The 20,116-nt window shown below is 31.4% G+C and overlaps 1 protein-coding gene across 1 annotated transcript in view; it reads right to left on the bottom strand.

Annotated features, from left to right (window-relative positions):
• TMPRSS11F (transmembrane serine protease 11F) overlaps positions 1-16,497 on the bottom strand; it is a 61,768-nt gene extending 45,271 nt beyond the window's left edge. The window contains exon 1 of the mRNA XM_006916510.1: positions 16,438-16,497. Within this exon, the coding sequence (XP_006916572.1) occupies positions 16,438-16,448 (11 nt within the window). The 5' untranslated portion in view covers positions 16,449-16,497. The remainder of the gene's footprint in view (positions 1-16,437) is intronic.
• Positions 16,498-20,116: the final 3,619 nt, after the last annotated feature.

Here is a 20,116-nt window from a genome sequence, read left to right as displayed (position 1 = left end):
AGATAGAGCTTTGTTGATGAATTGGTTGCAAAAGGTGAGAGAAAGAGAAGAGATAAGGAGGATTGCAACGTGTTTAGCCTGAGCAGGAGAAAGAAACATTTTGAAGGTGGTGAGACCCTTTCTCAAATTAATGTTTATATGGAACTCTAATGCATAACATTAATTTAAAACAGAACTGTTCTTGGTTGGAGAGGATGTATAGAACTCTACCAGTATGTAATCATGTAATCATTTTTGCAAGAATTAAGCTGAATTTCACATTGACATACAAACTCTTTAGCATAACCCCAAAGGTCCCTCATGATGGAGACCTCACAGCTTGATCAGTCACACAGCCCCTCCATCCTCTATCCTTTACCTGCCATTCACTCAAGGAGCACCTTTCCATCTTTCAAGGATCACCTCTATAAAATCTTTTTTAACATAGGAAACTCCTGGGCAAGCTTTGACTAAGGAATCAGGAGGCAGTCAGTGATATAAACATAAGCCATGTTTCCCTCTCTGTCCCAGGGCCACAGATAGGAAAAGCTGGAATCTAGAAAAGTTTGTCTTTGACAAAGACACCTGCTTCCTCTGAGACTAGATGCAAATACAAATGTATTTGTAAGTATGGGAGTGGGAAGTTGAAGACTCCTTTCTTGATTTTGCCCAGAAACCCATATAGAATCTCAGAATTCATAGTTAAACTATAATTAATAGTCAAATTATAATTAATCCTTTTCATTCACAATGGTAAAATCTTTTTCACCATATTACTACTACAACATTAGGCAGCCTATTCTTAAAACCCTTCCTTCCTAATTTCCTGAGGAAACTTTTCTCACTTTTGAGTAACCCAAGGATGTTTTTTAGGAATGCATTCCTAAACTTTATATCCATAACACTAGTTATATTTCTTTAGGATCACACAAAATGGATCTAATCCTCTGTCACATGTAATTCACTCAAAAAGTTCTTATTGAGAACCTACTCTATGCCCAGCAACATTACAGGCACTGTGTATTTGCTGATGAACAAATCTATAGATTGGTCCCTGTTATCACATCAATCAAAATCATGTGAACATTTCCAGTTTCTTCCACAAGCTGGCCAAATCCCCTTACTGACTTGAGAAAACAGTTAGGGACATGTTGAGAAAGCATTTCCTATATATCTTTCAAGAATTGAGAAATCTTAATAGGCATTAAATAACAGGTGAATATAAATGATGAAAGCACAGTTCCCTGAAAACATTATAAGTATGCTTTTCTCACTCATAATTTAAGGCTATGACTTTGTTTTAAAATCAATTAACTAAGTGATGCCTCTCAAAATTAGAAACAGAAAGCCAAGAGTTTGTGTTGAATAAAGTTGTATATTAGTTTGACTCAGTAACACAAAAGAAAGGAGGATAAGTTGACCAAGTACAAAAGTACAAAAGAGAAATTATTTTGTGAGGACTCTATAAATATTCTTTAATGAGTGTGACCAACATTATTTATCTCTTTTTGATCATTCTTACAATGACTTTCTCATTGGGTATATTTCTGTGCTTATTATTAATGTCGTTAAAATGTTACAGGAAACCCTGTACAATTCATTTAAAGTAGATGAAGTGAATCTATCAGATAATTGATGCCATCAATATGAGAATTTAAATACTTGACTAACCTTGGTACTAAAAAAAATGCAAATAACCAAGCCTAGAGTAAATGAGGTATACTCCTCCATATGCAGCATAAATATTGATGTGTTAATCAGATGTTGTCCCAGCAGCAACCCTGAGGGGAAATTCTTTTTCATGTCTTACACATGTCTTAACATATCTGTATTCAACCTGAAGCATAGATACACATTTGATATTCTCTTTGGGCACAGTTCTTTCTACTTCTTGCCAAAAAGCCTTCATTTCTGGGAATACCCATGATTAGCAATACCTCTTTAATGGTATGGATTAACTGAGGTTAACAACCTTCCTTAAAACAAACACACACACACACACACACACAATGGAGACAAATAGCAACAGAAAACAAATATGATATTTATTTTATATGTAATTTTGAATGCCCAAAGGAACCTTTGAACCTCAGCAAAAATTTAATATTTAATATTTAACAAAGCACACACACATTTGAATAAAGACTAGTAATCAAGTAATTGAATTTTTAGTGCTAACTTAGTGTTCCATTAGTATTCATTCACTATTCACTGTTTTCATTGAATAGTCACCTGAAGTGTTTTCTAGGCTTAGGATTTTCTTTAGAAAATCCTGAGTATCTACCAAAACGGGACTAATATGTAAGCTTACAAAGGTCACAGAATAGCAAGTTATATATAAAAATCAAACTGTATTTCCATATATTAGCATTGAACAAATGGATATTGAAATTACAAAAATAGTACCATATATATTGAAATTACAAAAATATACCATATACAGTTGCATTAAAAACCATGAAATACTTAAGTATTAACCTAACAAAATTTATAAAAGATTTACATAAGGAAAATTTTTCTTATCTAACATTCAACAAAAATAATTTTCATAAATAAAAGAAAAGACTAGCTATTTTTTTTTCTGTAACAAGTCTCTTGGTGGAGTCTATGCATTTATGGCTGGTGTCCTTGGAAAATCCTGTGTATGTTCGCTTGCAATTTTTTATGTTAAAATTCTCTTCTACTAGTACCTTCCTTCTTAGTAAGGCTGTTACTAGCTGAATGATTCAGCAAGGCTTAGACTATTCCATTTCCACAGACTAAATTACACCAAGGAGAGAGAATGAAATCATAAAAATATACTTTTTTTTTGTACTATGGCATGAGAACTTTTCAATACTTATTACTTCAAAATGTCTGTTTTTGAGACTAGAGGAAACCTGTCACTTTCCCAGAAGAAGAATGTTATAATTAGAAATATTTAATTTTCAGTTATCTTGAGTATCAAAGGGAAAGAAAGTACTCTAAAAGGAAAAGACATAGTGGTCAGATCATGTTCACAGCTGAACATAGTCAAGTCTCCTTTCATATTCATTCCCTAACATGGTGGTGGGTAAAAGCGACTTCTTAAAATTTTAAACAGGTATTTGCAGTAATAAAAAAAGAAAGATATACCAAAAAAGAAATCTGAGCACGTAATACAAGTATTATCCCATTATTATTTAATGTTATCTTAAATAGGAAGTTGAGCATCTTCACTGAAAAACCTTTCTGGCTAGTTTTGCCTCTAAGAGTTCTCAATCGTCAATTCAATGAATTATAAAAAGAACTATTAATATCCTTTGTATATGGGCGAAAAGTTTATAAAATCACATCTCTACATGTATTTTGCCCCCAGGTAATTAGTGTTAGTTAATCCTGATAGTTCCATTACCCTGGCCAATGGTTTTTCAAGAATAGGCATGCATTCAATTCTGGCAAATGATATGTAAGGGGAGGTTAGTAGAGGACTGCTAGGAAAGACTTCCTTTCTTTGAAAATGAGTCAAAAATTACCATATTATTGACTATATTCCATAAGCTAGACTGGTCAGGGAGATCATTTCATAAATTATATAAATGTCTAACCACTACACTGTACAACTGAAACTAATATAAAATAATATCGAATGTCAACTGTAATTGAAAATTTTTTTAAATGAGGGAAAAAAGTGAAGGAATAAGAGGTTCGGATTTCCACATATAAAGCAAATAAGTCATGAGGCTATAATGTACAGCATAGGAAATATAGCCAATAATATTGTGATAGCATTGTACAGAATCTGATGGTTGCTGGCTTATCATAGTAATAACTTCTTTAGGTATATAATTGATGACTAACTATGGTGCACCCTGAAACTAATACAGTATTGTATGTTAGCTGTATTTTAATAAAAATCTTTTTAAAAAGAAAATAAGTCAAAGGGATGGCTCCTTTTCTTTTCTTCTTGACGTTGTGTGTCGATGTGATCCCTGCACTGCTGGAGCCATCTTGCAATTCTGAAAAGAGCCAGCCTGAGGATAAAACTGACTTACTAAGGATAGCAAAGTAGAACGATAAAAAGAAATTGAATTTCATATAATAAATTTTAGCTGTTATATCAAACACCATTGAGACTAGCCCTGCCTTTGGGTTTACTGTTATTTTAAATAATAATTTGTCTTGTTGCTTAAGCCAGTTTGAGGTTAGGTTTTTAATTAATTAAATTAAAACCACCCAAACTGATATACATACTTAAATGTTAATCGTACAACCTCAGGTTTCTTCCAAAAATATAAAAAGTTTATTTTTCTTAAATTTCAAAAAAGATTTAATTCAAGCTCTGTTATATCTCAGTTTTTGATACTTTGGACAATGGCTTTGTATTACACGCATACAATAACATTTAAAAAGAAACTATTATAACCACTGAGAAACATTTTTTAAATTTTATTTTATTAGTTTCAAATATGCAGTACATTGAGTAGACATTTATATAGTTTATAAAACAATCTCCTAATTGCTCTTCCACTCCTCTGGCTTTCCACCTAACCATTACATTAATGCTAACTGCATTCCTTATACCATGCTCCCCATCACCATGACCATCTATCAACTACTAATTTGTACTGCTTTAATCCTTCACCCCATTCTCCCAGCCCCCCAATACCCTCCCCTCTGGCAATCCCCAGATTGTCCTCTATATTTATGAGTCTGTTTTTGATTAGTTTGTTCTGTTTGTTCCTTAGATTCCATATATAATGAAATCAGATAGTATTTATCTTTCTCTCTCTGACTTAATTCACTCAGCATAATAACATCTAGGTCCATCCATGTCATTGCAAGTGGTAGGATTTCATTTTTTAATGCGGAGTAATATTCTATTGTATATATGAACCATAACTTCTTTATCCAATCATCTGTTGATAGGTATTTAGGTTGCTTCCATATCTTGTAAATTGTGCTGCCATGAATATAGGGGTGCATAGGTCTTTACAAATTATTGTTTTGGTTTTCTTTGGATAAATACCCAGAAGTGCAATTGCTGAGTCAAAAGATATATCCATTTTTGATTTTTTTCAGAAACCTTCAGACTGTCTTCCATAGCGGCTGTACCAATTTGCAATCCTACCTACAATGTATGAGAGTTCCCTTTTTTCCACATCCTTGCCAAATCTTGATCTTTGATTTATTGATTTATTTGATTTATTGATGATTTATTGATGAGATATCAGGTGATATAGCATTACGATTTTAATTTGCTTTTCTCTGATGATTAGTGACCTTGAGCATCTTTATTTCCTCTTTGGAGAAGTATCTGTTCAGATCTTCTGCCCATTTTTTAATTTGATTATTTGCTTTTTGTTGTTGTTGAGCTGTATGAGTTCTTTATATATTTTTAGATGTTAACCTTCTATCAGATATTTCATTAGCGAATATCTTTTCCCAATCAGTCGGTTGTCTTTTTGTTTTGTAGATGGTTTCCTTTGCTATTCAAAACTTTTTGGTTTGATATAGTCCCATTTGTTTATTTTTTCTTTTGTTTCCCTTGCCTGAGGAGATATATCTGAAAATAAATTATTGTCAACAATATCAGAGATTTTACTGCCTATGTTTTCTTCTAGAAGTTTTATGGTTTGGGGTCATACATTTAAGTCTTTAATCCATTTTGTTCTTGTATATGGTGTAAGAAGGTGGTCGAGTTTCTTTTTTTTGCATGTATCTGTCCAATTTTCTCAACACCATTTATTGAAGAGACTGTCTTTACCCCATTATATATTCTTGCCTTCTTTGACATTTATTAAGTGAGCATATAGGTGTGGATTTATATCTGGGCTCTCTATTCTGTGTTCCATTGATGAATGTATCTGGTTGTATGCCAGTACCATGCTGTTTTGATTACTATAGCCTTGTAGTATAGTTTGATATCAGATAGTGTGATACCTCCCACTTCGTTCTTCTTTCTCAAGGTTATCATGGCTATTCGAGGTCTTTTATGGTTCATATAAGTTTTAGGATTATTTGTTCTAGCTCTCTGAAAAAAATGTCATTGGTGTTTTGATAGTGATTGCATTGAATCTATAGATTGCTTTGGGTAGAATGGCCATTTTAACGATGTTGATTCTTCCTACCCATGAGCATGGTATATGCTTCCATTTATTTGGATCTTCTTCAATTTCTTTTTTTCAATGACATAATAGGTCTTTTACCTCCTTGATTAATTTGATTCCCAGGTATTTTATCGTTTTCAATGCAATGGTAAATGGAATTGTTCTCTTAATTTCTCTGTCCAAAAGTTCATCATTAGTGTGTAAAAATACCACTGACTTCTGAATATTAATTTTGTATCCTGCTACTTTACTGAATTCATTGATTAGTTCTAACAGCTTTTTAGTGGAATCTTTAGGGTTCTCTCTATATAGTATCATGTCATTGACAAATAACCTGAGAAACTTTTGTCTATGTTTTATGCAATTTGGAAGCACCCATTGCATTTGCTTGATATTATAATTACCAAAGATTTCCATCAACTTTTTGATATCAGGTCTTCAGTTTTGCGCTTGGTTTAAAAGAATCTAGCATTTATGTATTCATACAAAAAATAGCCATTGAAAATTTTTAATCAATGGGAATAAAGTGTTTAACCAGACTAATCATCGAGTTTATAGCCAAGGAAGAAATGCAGATGTTAAAAAATATAGAAATGTTATGTAGTTAGTCATGAGTGACAGGAGAACAAAGGAGCAAAGTCTTAGCCCAGAGACTACCCGAAGACCTCCTCAAAAGGCCTCCCCATTTTGTAGTTATAAATCACTCCTGCATCCTGAGAGACAAATGAAGGAAGGCCATAAACGTATAACTAGTTTAATCCAGCCATAGATGCATGTACAGTAAGGAGTACTCTGACCCTCTCTTCACTCAGCCTTGTTATACCATCATTTTAATATCATGCCTCTGCCCAGAAGTTTCAAAATTAATTATAACAGACTGAATTCTGGGTAACCTCATGCACAGTAGGCAGGGAATTATTTAACAGCCAAATGTCAATCAGAATGACCTCACATGCCAATCATCTAGGAACACCTTTATAACCACTCCCCATCACATCCCTAGTACAATACAGACCTCCCTACTTCCACGAGGTTACAGCTTTCTTCTCTGTAACCCGCCCCTCACTTGGGGCATACTTTAATCATACCTTTTGTTTCTGCAGTGTTATAGCCTGTTTAGGTGTGACCTGCTTCTACCTTAAAATGTGTCTTTAATAAATCTTACCTTTTCTAAATCTCGCTGAGCTGTAATTCTTTCTGCATTGGTAAAAAACAAAACAAAACAAAACAAAACAAAAACCAAAAAAACAAGTACCCCAAGTGTTACCAGGGCAATGCAGGAGTTTGGATCACCCCAAAAGGTAACAGAAATATGTGTGTAATTGCCATGAAAAGCTAAGAGAAATAAAAGGTTGTCTTCTATGCTTATAAGAAATCTTATCTAGAGTAAGGGATTAGGGAAAGTTTCCCTGAGGACATTTAAACTAGAACCTGAAGGATTATCTAATTAGGTGAACTTTGAGGGGACAGCATTGGCAGAGGAAGCAACACATGCTGCCTGCATGTTAGGTGAGTAGAAGCTTGTCAAGTAAATATAATTAAATAAAACCAATGTGGATGAAAACATAGTGCAAAAGAGAACAGCCTAAAGTCACTGCAAAAAAAAAATATGTACAATAATTCCACAAAAATTCGTGTGTGTGAGTATGCAAAATTAATTTTATAAATCTGGCCAATATTATAGAATATAAAGTTCATTAGAGAACAATAATGTAAATATACAGAGTTGTATCACATTACTCTGAATATTTTTTAAATTTAGTAATTGTGAAACTGTTGGAAAAACAGTATTAACAGGGATGCGATATAGACAAAAGGCATACAAATTATACAAATACTACCTGTGATGATTATGTATAAATATCTTGGCATATTATTAACATTCTTCAGTCCTTTACACCTGTACTTTATGGTCTATTACACTGTTCAGTCCTTGATTGCATGTTAGTTTACTTTTTGCTTATGTGTGTAAAGTTTACTTCTCCAAGATTTTAAGTGCCTGAAGGGCAGAAGTTTGTCTTTTGTTTCTTTTCTGTTTTCAAAAGGCCCTTGAATAGCAGTTAGTTAGAAAATCTAGTCAACTTGAAAAATTTCACCTGTGAATATGAGTCACAATGTACCCCATATTCACAACTTGTCAGCATTCCCTGAGGACAACTAAGATATAAATCAACCTTTGACAAACAACAACTAAGAACAACCATAATAATTTCCCAGAATCAAACCAAGAATCCCTGGTCTGAGGTTTTATTTTGTCCCATGAGACTGTAGACAAACAATAATACATCATCTAAAAATAGGACTTTTCCATTTGTTATTTGGACTTCAGATTAAGTAAAGGCAGGGCATTTACTTTTTTAACTCAAAAATGATCCAAGAATTCTCTTTTCAAATATTGACATAAGAGAAATTGAAAAGAAAAAAGTATATGTTATTTATGATGCATTCACGAAAGTGCATATTAAGCCTCACCTTTCCTTCTGTATCTGTATAGCACACCTACTGACTGGATTCATACCTCTTATGTCAATTCTTTAATTTTTTAATTATTTTTTATGTGATAGCTCAATTACCTCTGAATAACTCAAGTTCATTTCTTTCAACTAAAATAATTTTAACCATCCTCGGCCAACACAACATAAAATGCTTCTTGGAAAATCAATTTTGCTAAATACAACTTGAGTTTGGAATATTTTAGATGAGAGTAGACTTAAAACAATCTTAGTACTTGGTAAAGAATTCATAAACTGTTAAACACATACTCTCCTGACAAATATTTTGTATATTTGTCAAACATTTTTGGTATGACATTTCTAAAAAATCTTCAAAATTTTGTTTACTATTCAAAGACCAAATAGTTAAAGTCCTATTAATTATAATAAATTTGAACTTGCAATAAATACCAGTTCTACTATAAATATATGATAGATGCCAAACAGAATGTGCTATTACTATGCAGTTTCTGGCAAACTGAATAATCAAATGTATAAATTTTAATTGAATTTTAAATTGCAGTTGCTTTCAATATGTAGCCAATGTTCTTCTCTTAGCTTCCTGCATAATTGTTCTAAGGGTTTGCGTTTCAGTGGTATTTTGCAATCTAGTTAAAAAGGAGGAGCTATGATTAAGATATTAATGTCCTAGATAAAAGAGATCAACAGTGTTCTCATTTATGATTGATATAATCTGCATATTAGATAAACAAAATTAACATGTCCCAGAATCTTTGTCACATTTCTGAAAGGCCATGTGTGAAATAAGTAATGAGTAGGTTACAGTGCTGCATACAAAGAAACTTTAGAGCTTCTCATTCTTGGAATTTTCCCCTCAAATGCTGAGTTTCCTTAATATTCATTGAGAATTGAACTAAAATATCATACAACCTATATGCTATTTCAACAGATTTATAATTTTTCAAATAGCTATTTTTTACTTTTTGAAGGTCTGAGTACACATTAAGTGATTCATTAATTAATTGTTGTAATAAAATAATCTAATTCCCAGAAGTTTAAAAAGACATACTGTGTAGCTATAGAATCACATAGAATATATGAATTTTAGCTTCTAAGCTTTTAAAGAAAACTTACAAACTATGTGTATAGTTTAAACAATGTAAGTATTAAATTTTGTCTTTGTAGGAATACCTAAGTTTCTATTAGTGAATTTTATACTGTTAGATTCTACTTTTATTTTCATAAATAGATTAACAGAAATTTAATTCTATATTTGCATAATAATCCATTAATCAACTTATAGTATTATATCTAGCTACAGATAAAGCTCTAAAAAAGAATTACAGAAATAAAGCTTACAACTATATTTAGAATAGTAGTCATATCTCATTGTTTATTGGAGGATTTTCATTCTAGTTTTTATGTATTTCTCCTTTGTAATTAAGAAATTAAGCATTATAAATGCAACATTAGCATAAGAATCAAAGAAAATTGCAACTCTAATAGGTAGATTACATTCTAAATAATGTTTATTTCATTTATTCTAATGTATAGATAACATAATTAAAGCAGATAATCTAGTTCCAGGCATCTAGAACAACTAATACATAGACCATAAATGAAAGTGTATCTTATTTAACATTTATTCAATCACTTCCAGAAAAACAATCACAAAGATTAACACCCTTTATCTTCATTAGTTTAGAGATATGTTCTCTGAGTTCCTGACACACTTAAAAAAATTTTTTTTGAGAAAATGTAGGTTGACGTTTAAATCTGAACTCAGCTTTACAATGTCCCTCGATAATAAAGTGCAACTCTACCAAAGTCATTAAAATTTCCAGCTAATAGAGGGTCCTGAGAGTTAGGTCAACTAAATCTACACAATACAAATAGATATACACAACACTACTAAAAAATTGATTCAAAGTTCCTAAGTTTATGAATAAAGTTCTTGGCTAATAAGCCATTTCTTCCATGTTGCCAAAATTTAGTTATAAGTAGTGTTTATGTTCTTTAAAAAGCTGTTGTCAGCAAGAGAATGATGACAGCTAGTCAACTAAATAAATGAAAACAAGAAGAAATGAATGGTTTTTCTAATTTTAAAGAAATAGTAAATATTGACTAAATTATTGCTGCTCTTGTTGAGCCAAGGGGTAAAGAACACAGGAGCAGTCTTAAGCAAAAAATAGTCACTCAAAAAAAGATGAATCATGAAAGGCAAGGGAGCTAAGTCTGTGTTTACCTCTAAAGAGGACATATTTTTTGAGTTAACTTTGCTAAATATGTGAAAAGGTGAAGGTACTTGTGTCAATCATTTTATAGGATAATATCCCAAATACCCAATCATAATATCCTGTGAGTTAATATGTTCTTAAAAGTGATATGATATATAAGCAATGAAAAAAAATGAATAGATCTCCTCTACCTTATCAGTCGCAGAAATAGTGGCCAGTACCACCTAAAGCAACTGAAGTGTGAGATTGAAAATGACAGTATAATCAGAGATTAGTAACCACCAAGGAGAAAGATGATTATGGAAGGATGCATGATAAGTGGGAGGGGAAGGTAAATAGTATGGTCATAATGCAGCAGGAAATGCCTCATGAACTCAGTAGAGAGGAAAGCTAAGATGACACCATTGATGTAGTTTCGAGGTGGTGTCTATGCTAATTGTCAAACTCAGTCCTTAACAGGTCTCTACAATGTGTTCGGGTCTACACGCATGACTGAAATCATGAGTTCAGTGTAAACGACGAAAGTAACATAACTGACCTGATTTTTAATCTATTTTTAGAAACTTTTATCAAGATGAAACTGTAGATTCTTACTTTGTATAGCTTATGATTTGACACTACTGTAATACACTAAAGGCTTCATTCTTTTTAGATCCTTCTGCTTTTTCAGGTTTATTCGACTGATTATACAAGAATCTGTCAATGGTCTAAGAGGAATAGATACAACAGTTAAGGCAATTGATATCTTATAGGTCAAATGATTAATTGGATTCCTCCCCCACTTTTTGCTTAGCAATAGTAGCTAGAACACACCCTACACTGTTTTGCATTGGATTTTTTTTTTCTATTTTCGAGAGTTAATTCTTGCCAACTTGCTCTGTCTTATTTCACCTGTTGCAACGTGTGTTTGAGATTGTTTAACATTCTAGTATCCAAACCAATAATTTTTTTTAGACAGTACAAAAAATTTTTCAAATGTTTCTTTGGTAGTTTTTTAAACCATATAATTTTAAAGTTGCAATAGTCATTTTATATGTTATATTTTAGGATAAATAAAACAAGATCTGGAAAAAACCGGATAAGTTTGAACCATGAAATTTCTGGTATTCAGTCATTTTTAACCTACAAAATAGGCAATTTCCTATGTTTCCCACTAGTAGATCATGCTACTGTATTTTCTATAGTTATACTTTAAATTAATTCATTTTCATTTTATATGAAATACCTAAGAAGTGGGCTGCACTCTTCATCCAATGATAATGTTACATAAATTGTTGAATGCCTCAAAGCAGCCTGTTTTCAAATTTTGAGCAATATTAACCAATTAATTATAAAATCTTAAAACCTTTACAAAATAATTTAAAGACAGGTTAATGTATTTTAAATACTGGCAACTATAGGGCATCAATTAAGGATCAGAGTTTGCTCATATATACTACTGGAAGAAAATGTACAGAATCTCAAAAAGCAAATGTGAACATCGCTGATTTGTCTTTTAATTGGTTTTCAAATCTGAAGTTTCAATAAGAATGTTCCTGAAATGCTAAGCGTTCGAAAGCTTCCTTATAAATTATGAAGCCATATAGTGATTATATGATTCAAAAGTATGAAAACTTTCTTGCTATTTGTCCCTAAATATCTATCCACTACCTAACACACTTAACCCCGCAGTACTCCAAGACACAATATCCTTTCTAAAGACTACTGCAAGTAACTGCGTATAGCAACATGGCCTTATTTCATGGGCAAATACTTGTTTCCATGCTGTCTTCTTACATTTGTTAAATAGTGTTAAGGGGTCCTATTTAGATCTTCACAAGGCTTCTTAAGCACAGTAGGAAACTTTTTCAGTATGTAGTGTTTTAAAAGTGTATTTTACAAATTTAGCTTTCATTTATCTTACAGATAAGCAAAAGTAGACTATAGAGTATAATCATATAAACTAAAAATTTATTTTAAAGTTAGTCTGCAGTTAGTTTTACCAGCATTATCATCAAATCAGGAATTATAAAATAAATGAAGTGAATTAGAAAAAATTTTTGGAAAAAAGTAAGAAACTTTTACTTCATAGTTATCATATTTATAATTCACATCAATTTGTTAGTTTTGTTGTTTATTATGTCTTCTCCTGTAAATACCATACAAGTAGAGAATATTTTTGTTTTATTCATATATGTGTCTGTATATGTATTTGTTCATGTGCATGTGATATGGGTATGTATACACATAAAACAGATATGTACAACATATATCATGTGTATACATTGTATGTCGATATGTACATATGTGTGGATAGTGTGCTTCTAGTACACTATAAGCTAGAATGATAAGCATTTGTTGAATTAGTGAATAAATGAAATTTTAAAGTCTAGATTATAAGCATTTATCTAATACTTTCATCTCTTCTATAGTAAACCCCCTCAGTGCCACAATATAAGTTTACTTGGAATGAATTCTCTCCACTCTCCAGATAAAATAAATAATATCAAAATAAACCAAACGATAAACCAATAAGCCAAAAATATCTTCATGCTTATCCACAAAAATCATTTCAGCTTTTGTTTGCCTTCTGAATTACCGTATCTCAAATATTTCATAGACCCTCTTGAAAAGATATATAATGAAAAGTAAACCTGAAATTCTTATTTACTCCTAAGATTCCCTTTTTCTCAGCACCTGGTCTTTGGCTTTAGATATATTTTATCATAAGTCAACACATAAATATTGAGAGTCTACAGTGGGCCGGGCAATGTTTGACAATGGGAATAAGAGAGAGCTCTCTGCTTAACTGAGCAGACATGATTGAAAACAAATAATTAACCATACAGTGAAGTGCCGACAGAAGTATATACAATGCGTAATGCAAGTTAGAATAGGATGGCCGTGCTTCAGAAATAATTAAGATGCAAGATGTGAAGGTAGGAGAAAAATTGCACAGTAATGTTGATTAGAATCTTGAAGGAAGACTATAGTGTCTCACCAAATGTAAGAAGGAACATTCATTGTAGGCAAAAGAAACATGTGCATAGGTGGTCTCCCTGCCACTCCACGTAGGTCTGCACCTGTACCCAGAAGGTAACTGAACCATCAAACTGCTCTCATCCACCCTCATGGTTCTAATTGCAAATTTCATTATTTCTTCTTCTTGTTTAATTTTTATTCAACTCTCATAATGTAGTTCAGAAACATTAATCTGGTACAAAAGCCTCTTCCCAGTCTGACTGATCCCAATTGACTTTTGCAAGGGCTATGTTCTTGCATTCCAGAGTACCTCCTTCTTTCTCCTTGAACTAATTCCTTTTTAAGACTAAATTCAATCATTGCATATTCAAAAGGGTTTTTATGAAGTTGAGTGGACACCCCTACAGCACCTTGTTTCTTTTTTTATCAGAGTGTGACATCAAAATGTGGTTTATTGATTTGCTTCTTGCATCTGAGGTCTGTAGTTGCTGTTAACCATATCTCTTATCTCTGTCTCACTTGTGGTGGGCTCCATATACAGAAACTAGTAAAAAAACAAACAAACAAACAAAAAACTATACTCTAGGAATTTAAATGATTCTCTAGTGCCATAGGAAAGTTAATGTTCTCCACATTAATTAGCTGTTTACTCTACAAATCATAAATTTAAGTACTCCAAAGGATTTTAAAGCTATCTAATGCAATGCTTTTAAAAATATTTTTGACCATGACCCACCATTAGAAATGTTCTACATCGCAGCATGGGGCACACACATAATCACATATCTGAAATAACAGTTCCACAATATAATACTTATACTTACTATTAATGATATACTAAAAGTATAACAAAATTAATATTAGATATTATTTCATTATCATTTAACACAATGGATAAAAAATAAATAATACCAGAATAAACTAAATAATAAACCAATAAACCAAAAATAGCTTTATGCTTGTCCACAATAATGATTTCAAGTTCTATTAATGGTAACAAATTCCCCCATTTATTTTAGTGTAAACTCTCCCCACATATTACAGATAAAAGAAGTAGTTTTGAGAGGTTAAGGACTTGTTTAAATGAGTGTAAAGCTGGATCTAAATACATCTAAATCTCATGCTAGTACTCTCCACTATACCTCAATGAGAAAGAACTTCTGCAAGGAAGCTTTGCTTATCTAACTCATCCACTCTTTGAGACTATATCCCTTGGGCAAAATACCTTTACTAATGAATTCAACTAGTAACCTTCTTATCTTATCTCTATGGCACAGTCCAAAGTTTTTGACAATATCCATGTTAAAATGTTATAGAATTATACACTTAAAACATATAATTTTATTAACCAACGTCACCCCAATACATTTAATAAAAAAATACTGATCTAGAATCCAATTAGAAAGGATACTTAAAGTCTTCAAAACTATAAACTCTGAATTAAAGCTGATGAGGCTTCACTATAGAAATTCCATGTTTTTAATGATATTTTCAGAGTGGAAAAATGAGTGAGTGGAGATGATGCCATAAATTGGGAAGAGGAGAACTAGACTGTTAGGAAAGCTCTTCACTAATTTTTTAAAACTAAAATGGTTAACATATCATATTTGTATAAATGTTTGTTAAATATAGAAGCAAGTTTTTCCACTGCATATTTTGTCTTACTCTATCCTTATCTTGGTAGATAAAAAGCATACTTTCTTGAATTTAGTAAGAAGTTCAGAAAATATGCTATATCATGCCATCACAAAAGGATCTTTGGGGGAAGCTTTATTCATGAAATGAGGTCTTCTTCTGGCTCATGCTCTTATTTGAGAATAAAGTACAGAGAGCAAGAACACTCATCATTTAATGTCAGAGCTTACAGGCCTAAAGCATTATATTTAAATTGAAGGTAAAATCAAATGACTATACAATTATAATTATCACAAAATCATGAATAAGTTTGAAACATTAATTCATGCAGAACATGTAGGAAATTGGTGTCTAGAAAGATCAAGAAACTTTTTGAGAAGCAAATTAGACTAAGCAGTTTTAATGAAGTCACTCTGATCAGATATCAGTTATTCCTCTTTATGTCTGTTAAACAGTATCCTGAAATTACCTAAACATAAATGTATTTAAATTTCTTTACTTTAAATTCATTAATTGACAAATTAGAGTTCAATTATGACAAATGCCACGTAGTTTAGATTTTGTCAATTCAATAATTTTTAGATATAAATATTTTAATTTTCATCATTTCATTCATATGGTATATACAATAATCTTATTGCTACCATACTTTCTATTAGAGTTTAAGAAATAAAAAATTCTAATAAATTCTTCTTTTACATGTATATTTTAAGTTTTCCCAGAATATACTTCAATAAGCAATGGACAAAAATTTATACTAAGCTATTGATCATATTAAAGAATTAAGTGAACAATATTAAAAAGTTTATTTTTGAAGCACAAGTTTTTCTAAATGTTTAAATATAATATTGTCAATTTATTACTGCCTATCATTTCTACTTCTAATATTTAGACAGAAAGGACTACATTGGCTCCTTTTGTTTAAAAATATTTTTACATTTAAAAACAACAACAAAATAAAACTTTAAGACAAAATACAGTAACACACATGAAAAACTTGTTTTTAAAGCACTCTCCACCAGCCAACATCTATCCTTCCTTACCCAGGAGTTGTAAACCTGTGTCCCCATTGATAACCTTGAATGAGAAAAGCTGAGTACTTACGCATACATCATGGACCCAGCACTGGGACAGCTTCTATTCAGTCACCATCTGATCTATATCAGCCAGGTCAAGGCTGGGAGGCTAGAAAATAATGACAGTCATTAGCAACAAGAAAAGAAACAAGTCTGACGGGTTTAGTGACTGAGGCCTGGCTATAGACTGATAAGAACATAATCAGTATTGTGACTTCTGGTTCCATAGAGAAGCCCCAAGCAGTGGAGGCACAGACCTGGTGATGATTCAGAAGGCCACACTTTTCTGGTTGGGGAGGAATGATCAGAACTGATGTGTGACTCCGATTTCTTTAAAAAAAAAAAAAAAAATTAGAGTACATTGATGGCACTTCTTACTTCATTAAAATTATATGTCTCTTCCCTTTTGAGGAGAGTCATGAGGTTTGGTGGTGTGGAAGAGACCTGGGCTACAGGCCAGGGTGCTTGTTTTTGCCACCTTGGTGGTCTGGTCAAGCTGCTTAGCTGCTTAGGACTTATTTTGCTCATAAGTAAAATGACAGGACTGTGTTATACTTTTCTAATAGTATCTATTTTAGCTCTAAAGGGAACAAATTTTATTACAAGAATTTGTTTACCCCCTACAGGCAAAATAAGAAAACTTAAAAAAAAACCTCTTTTTTCCTTTCTCATCATGAGAAATATTGTAATCCATCTTAGTATATGTAAAGTCCCAATATTTATAGTCACTTTAGATAATGATTTTCATCCACAGACATTTTAGCCTGAATGAATAAACTTCCAGTGAAGATCAGTAAAGTTGTAGGATGAATATTACAATTTTAAGAGTTATTTTTAAAGGCTCAGAGCCAAGAGATGTTAAAGAGGAAAAAAAGCTATAACATGCATCTTTGTCGTTTTTATAGAATACATTAATTTAAAATGCTATGCAATATGAATCTAATTTTAAACTTTCATTATAATATTCTGCTAAGGCATTAATATGAACTGTTTCCCAAGACATTTTGCAAGTGAAAAAACAGAAGAAGATTATCAGTATGTATAATCATCAACAATATGACAAAAAGATGTGACAATATAATTTTGAAAAAAATGAATATTTCTGAATAAATGGTTCACAAAACTTATCAAATAATTTTAAGTAAATTGAAAATGATAACTTAATTTAACTAAAGTAATTTTGTTCTTTGCAGGTTTGTTTCCCAAGAGTAAAAACTGATAAAAATCTAACAAAAAAGGTGTTAAAAAGTTATGTAATTTTAGCATATGATTATAACCCATTATTTTGATTTTCTATATGATAATACTTGTGCTAACTTGAAATTAACATTGTGAAAATATACTTTTAAAATGCCTTTAATGGTTACACTAAAATACTTCTTATTAATGAATTAATATTCTTATAATTATTATTTAAAATTTATTAAAATATTCCATTTTTTACATTCATAAATAATAATATGGCAGAAGATATAGTATGTGGCTTTAGTGAAGAAAATTATGCTATAGAAGAAGCATGTACAAATTCAGTATAAAAACCAGCTTTGAGGATTCTGGAATGAAACATGTGGCAGGTACGTATTTCTTCTCTTATTTAAGAAAAATCACAATTTTTATATTGGATCATAGAACTGGGGGAAGGGGATTAAGAAATACAGTAATACTTAAACAAAGATTGCAGGAGAAGCTATCTTATTTTTAAAAGCTCAAAAATACAGGTTTAACTGTCTCCCACAGAAAACTTTTCTGCTACATCATTCTCGCAAATTATCTTCTTTGGTTTTAAAAGTTCTATTTCTTTGTTTTCATTTTCTCCCCTCCTTTTGCTTTCAGTGACTATGTAAAATAACTCTTTTTTTATTTTCTGTGAAGACGTTTTGACCATGGTGGAGCGGCAAGGTTGAGTACAACATGCTCCTGGAGAAGACGCCTGGGTTCAGTTCCTGATGCTACCATTAACTAACTGTGTGAACTTGAGAATGTTCTTCACCTTTCTATATCTCAGTTCCTCCCTCTGTAAAATGTGGATAATATTTGTACCTAGTTTAAATGGGATATGAAGTATAAAAGACTTAAAATGCTGCCCGGTCCATAATAAAGCCCTCAAAAATATTAGGTACTTTATTCTTTCTCTGCTCTCATTTTTCCATCCCTAGGATTAGCACTATATTGCTAATTGTTTCCAACAGATTTTAAAAGTGATATTTTCCAAAATTCTTCCTCTATATGGTTCTCTTTTCAGCAAAATATTGTCTCAAGTTCTTTGCTTTACTTGTAATAAATAAATCATTGATATATTAGGTTCTAACTAATGTAACATATGAAGATTCTTAAATGAATGTTCTTTATAAGGCTGAAAAACTATCAGCTAATTCTGAAGGTTGGCAGGAGTTAGTAATTTGTACTATAGAACTGAATTTACTATATGTGAATTTTATTTCATTCGTTCTCAGCACTCTCAGCACATGTAGCCACATGTGGGCAGGCACCATAATGATTTTTATTGCTGCATTGTTGATTGACTTGTTATCAATCAAAGACAATAAGTGTAGGAGGCAGAATATCAATGAGGAAAAGTCAACAATAAAATGACATTATACCAAGACATCAAGGGGAAAGTCAAGATACTCCCAAACTGATCACATTTCTTCAACATTGAAAATAAAAGAAAGGAATCAAAAAAGATAACTAAAGTCTATAGAGGGATTGTATACATTTCCCTATAATTGCACACGATAATAATTAATTAAATTTATTAACTTAAATAGTTATCAGCAAAGATATAATTTAATCTTATACTTACTAATAGCCTAAGGTTTGAGGGCTGACCTTATGTTTTACTTTGTACTTATTAAGGCAATGAGTGTATTTCTTTTTCCATTGAAGAAAGAACATAAGAATATTTAATGAAGGATCACACCTTCACTCTTGTGAACACTGCCATGATGGAGACAATGAATCCCATGGATTAGAATGGATGCATCACTGACCTAAAAAAAAAAACCAAGTTGTGTGGCTTTTCTCTAATATACTTTATAGTCTTATAAAGTATTATAAGAATTAATAACAATTATTTGTCCAAAAAGTGGAAGTAACAAAAACTGGGGACATTCACTATAAGATCAGTTCATTTCCATAAATCATTTCCATATGCTCACTAAATTATGGAACTGAGAAAATCAAACATATGTATTTTGTTTTGTGTTTTTATATCTCAAAGAGTAAATCTTAAAGTTGTTTGAGCCAAAGTTCAAGACAATCTTTTTTTCAGATTCTAATTGTTTCTTTTGGAAAACTTTTACTTTTAAGCAAAATACATATTTCATATAAAAAAGAAATTATTTTATTTCAATATAAGTAGCTTAATTACTTTATTATAACCATCATCAAAGTTGTAGACATATTCTGCTATTATTTAAATATAAAGTATTAAAATGATAAATGACATCCTTGCTGATAAATATCTGTAACGATAGTTAAAACAATTGATCTGTTTTAAGCCGTGCAGTGAAGACTTCAGAAACTGACACAGTGGTCTTTAGATGGTCTTCTAATGGTTTTAAAGGTTTCTGTTTTCAATTATGCAATAGTAGAATCAAGTAAATATCAAACATGAAGAAAATTTCAATTCTTTATATCCTAGACATTTTCAAAACCACAAAAATCTTATAAAATTTCAGTTTTTACTTTTACAGTTAAGCATTTTC

The sequence above is a fragment of the Pteropus alecto genome, unplaced genomic scaffold (assembly GCF_000325575.1).
Source record: "Pteropus alecto unplaced genomic scaffold, ASM32557v1 scaffold46, whole genome shotgun sequence".
In the NCBI taxonomy this organism is placed as follows: Eukaryota; Metazoa; Chordata; class Mammalia; order Chiroptera; family Pteropodidae; genus Pteropus; species Pteropus alecto.
The sequence above is the reverse complement of the archived record's forward strand: the minus strand, read 5'-3'. Positions and strand labels throughout refer to the sequence as shown.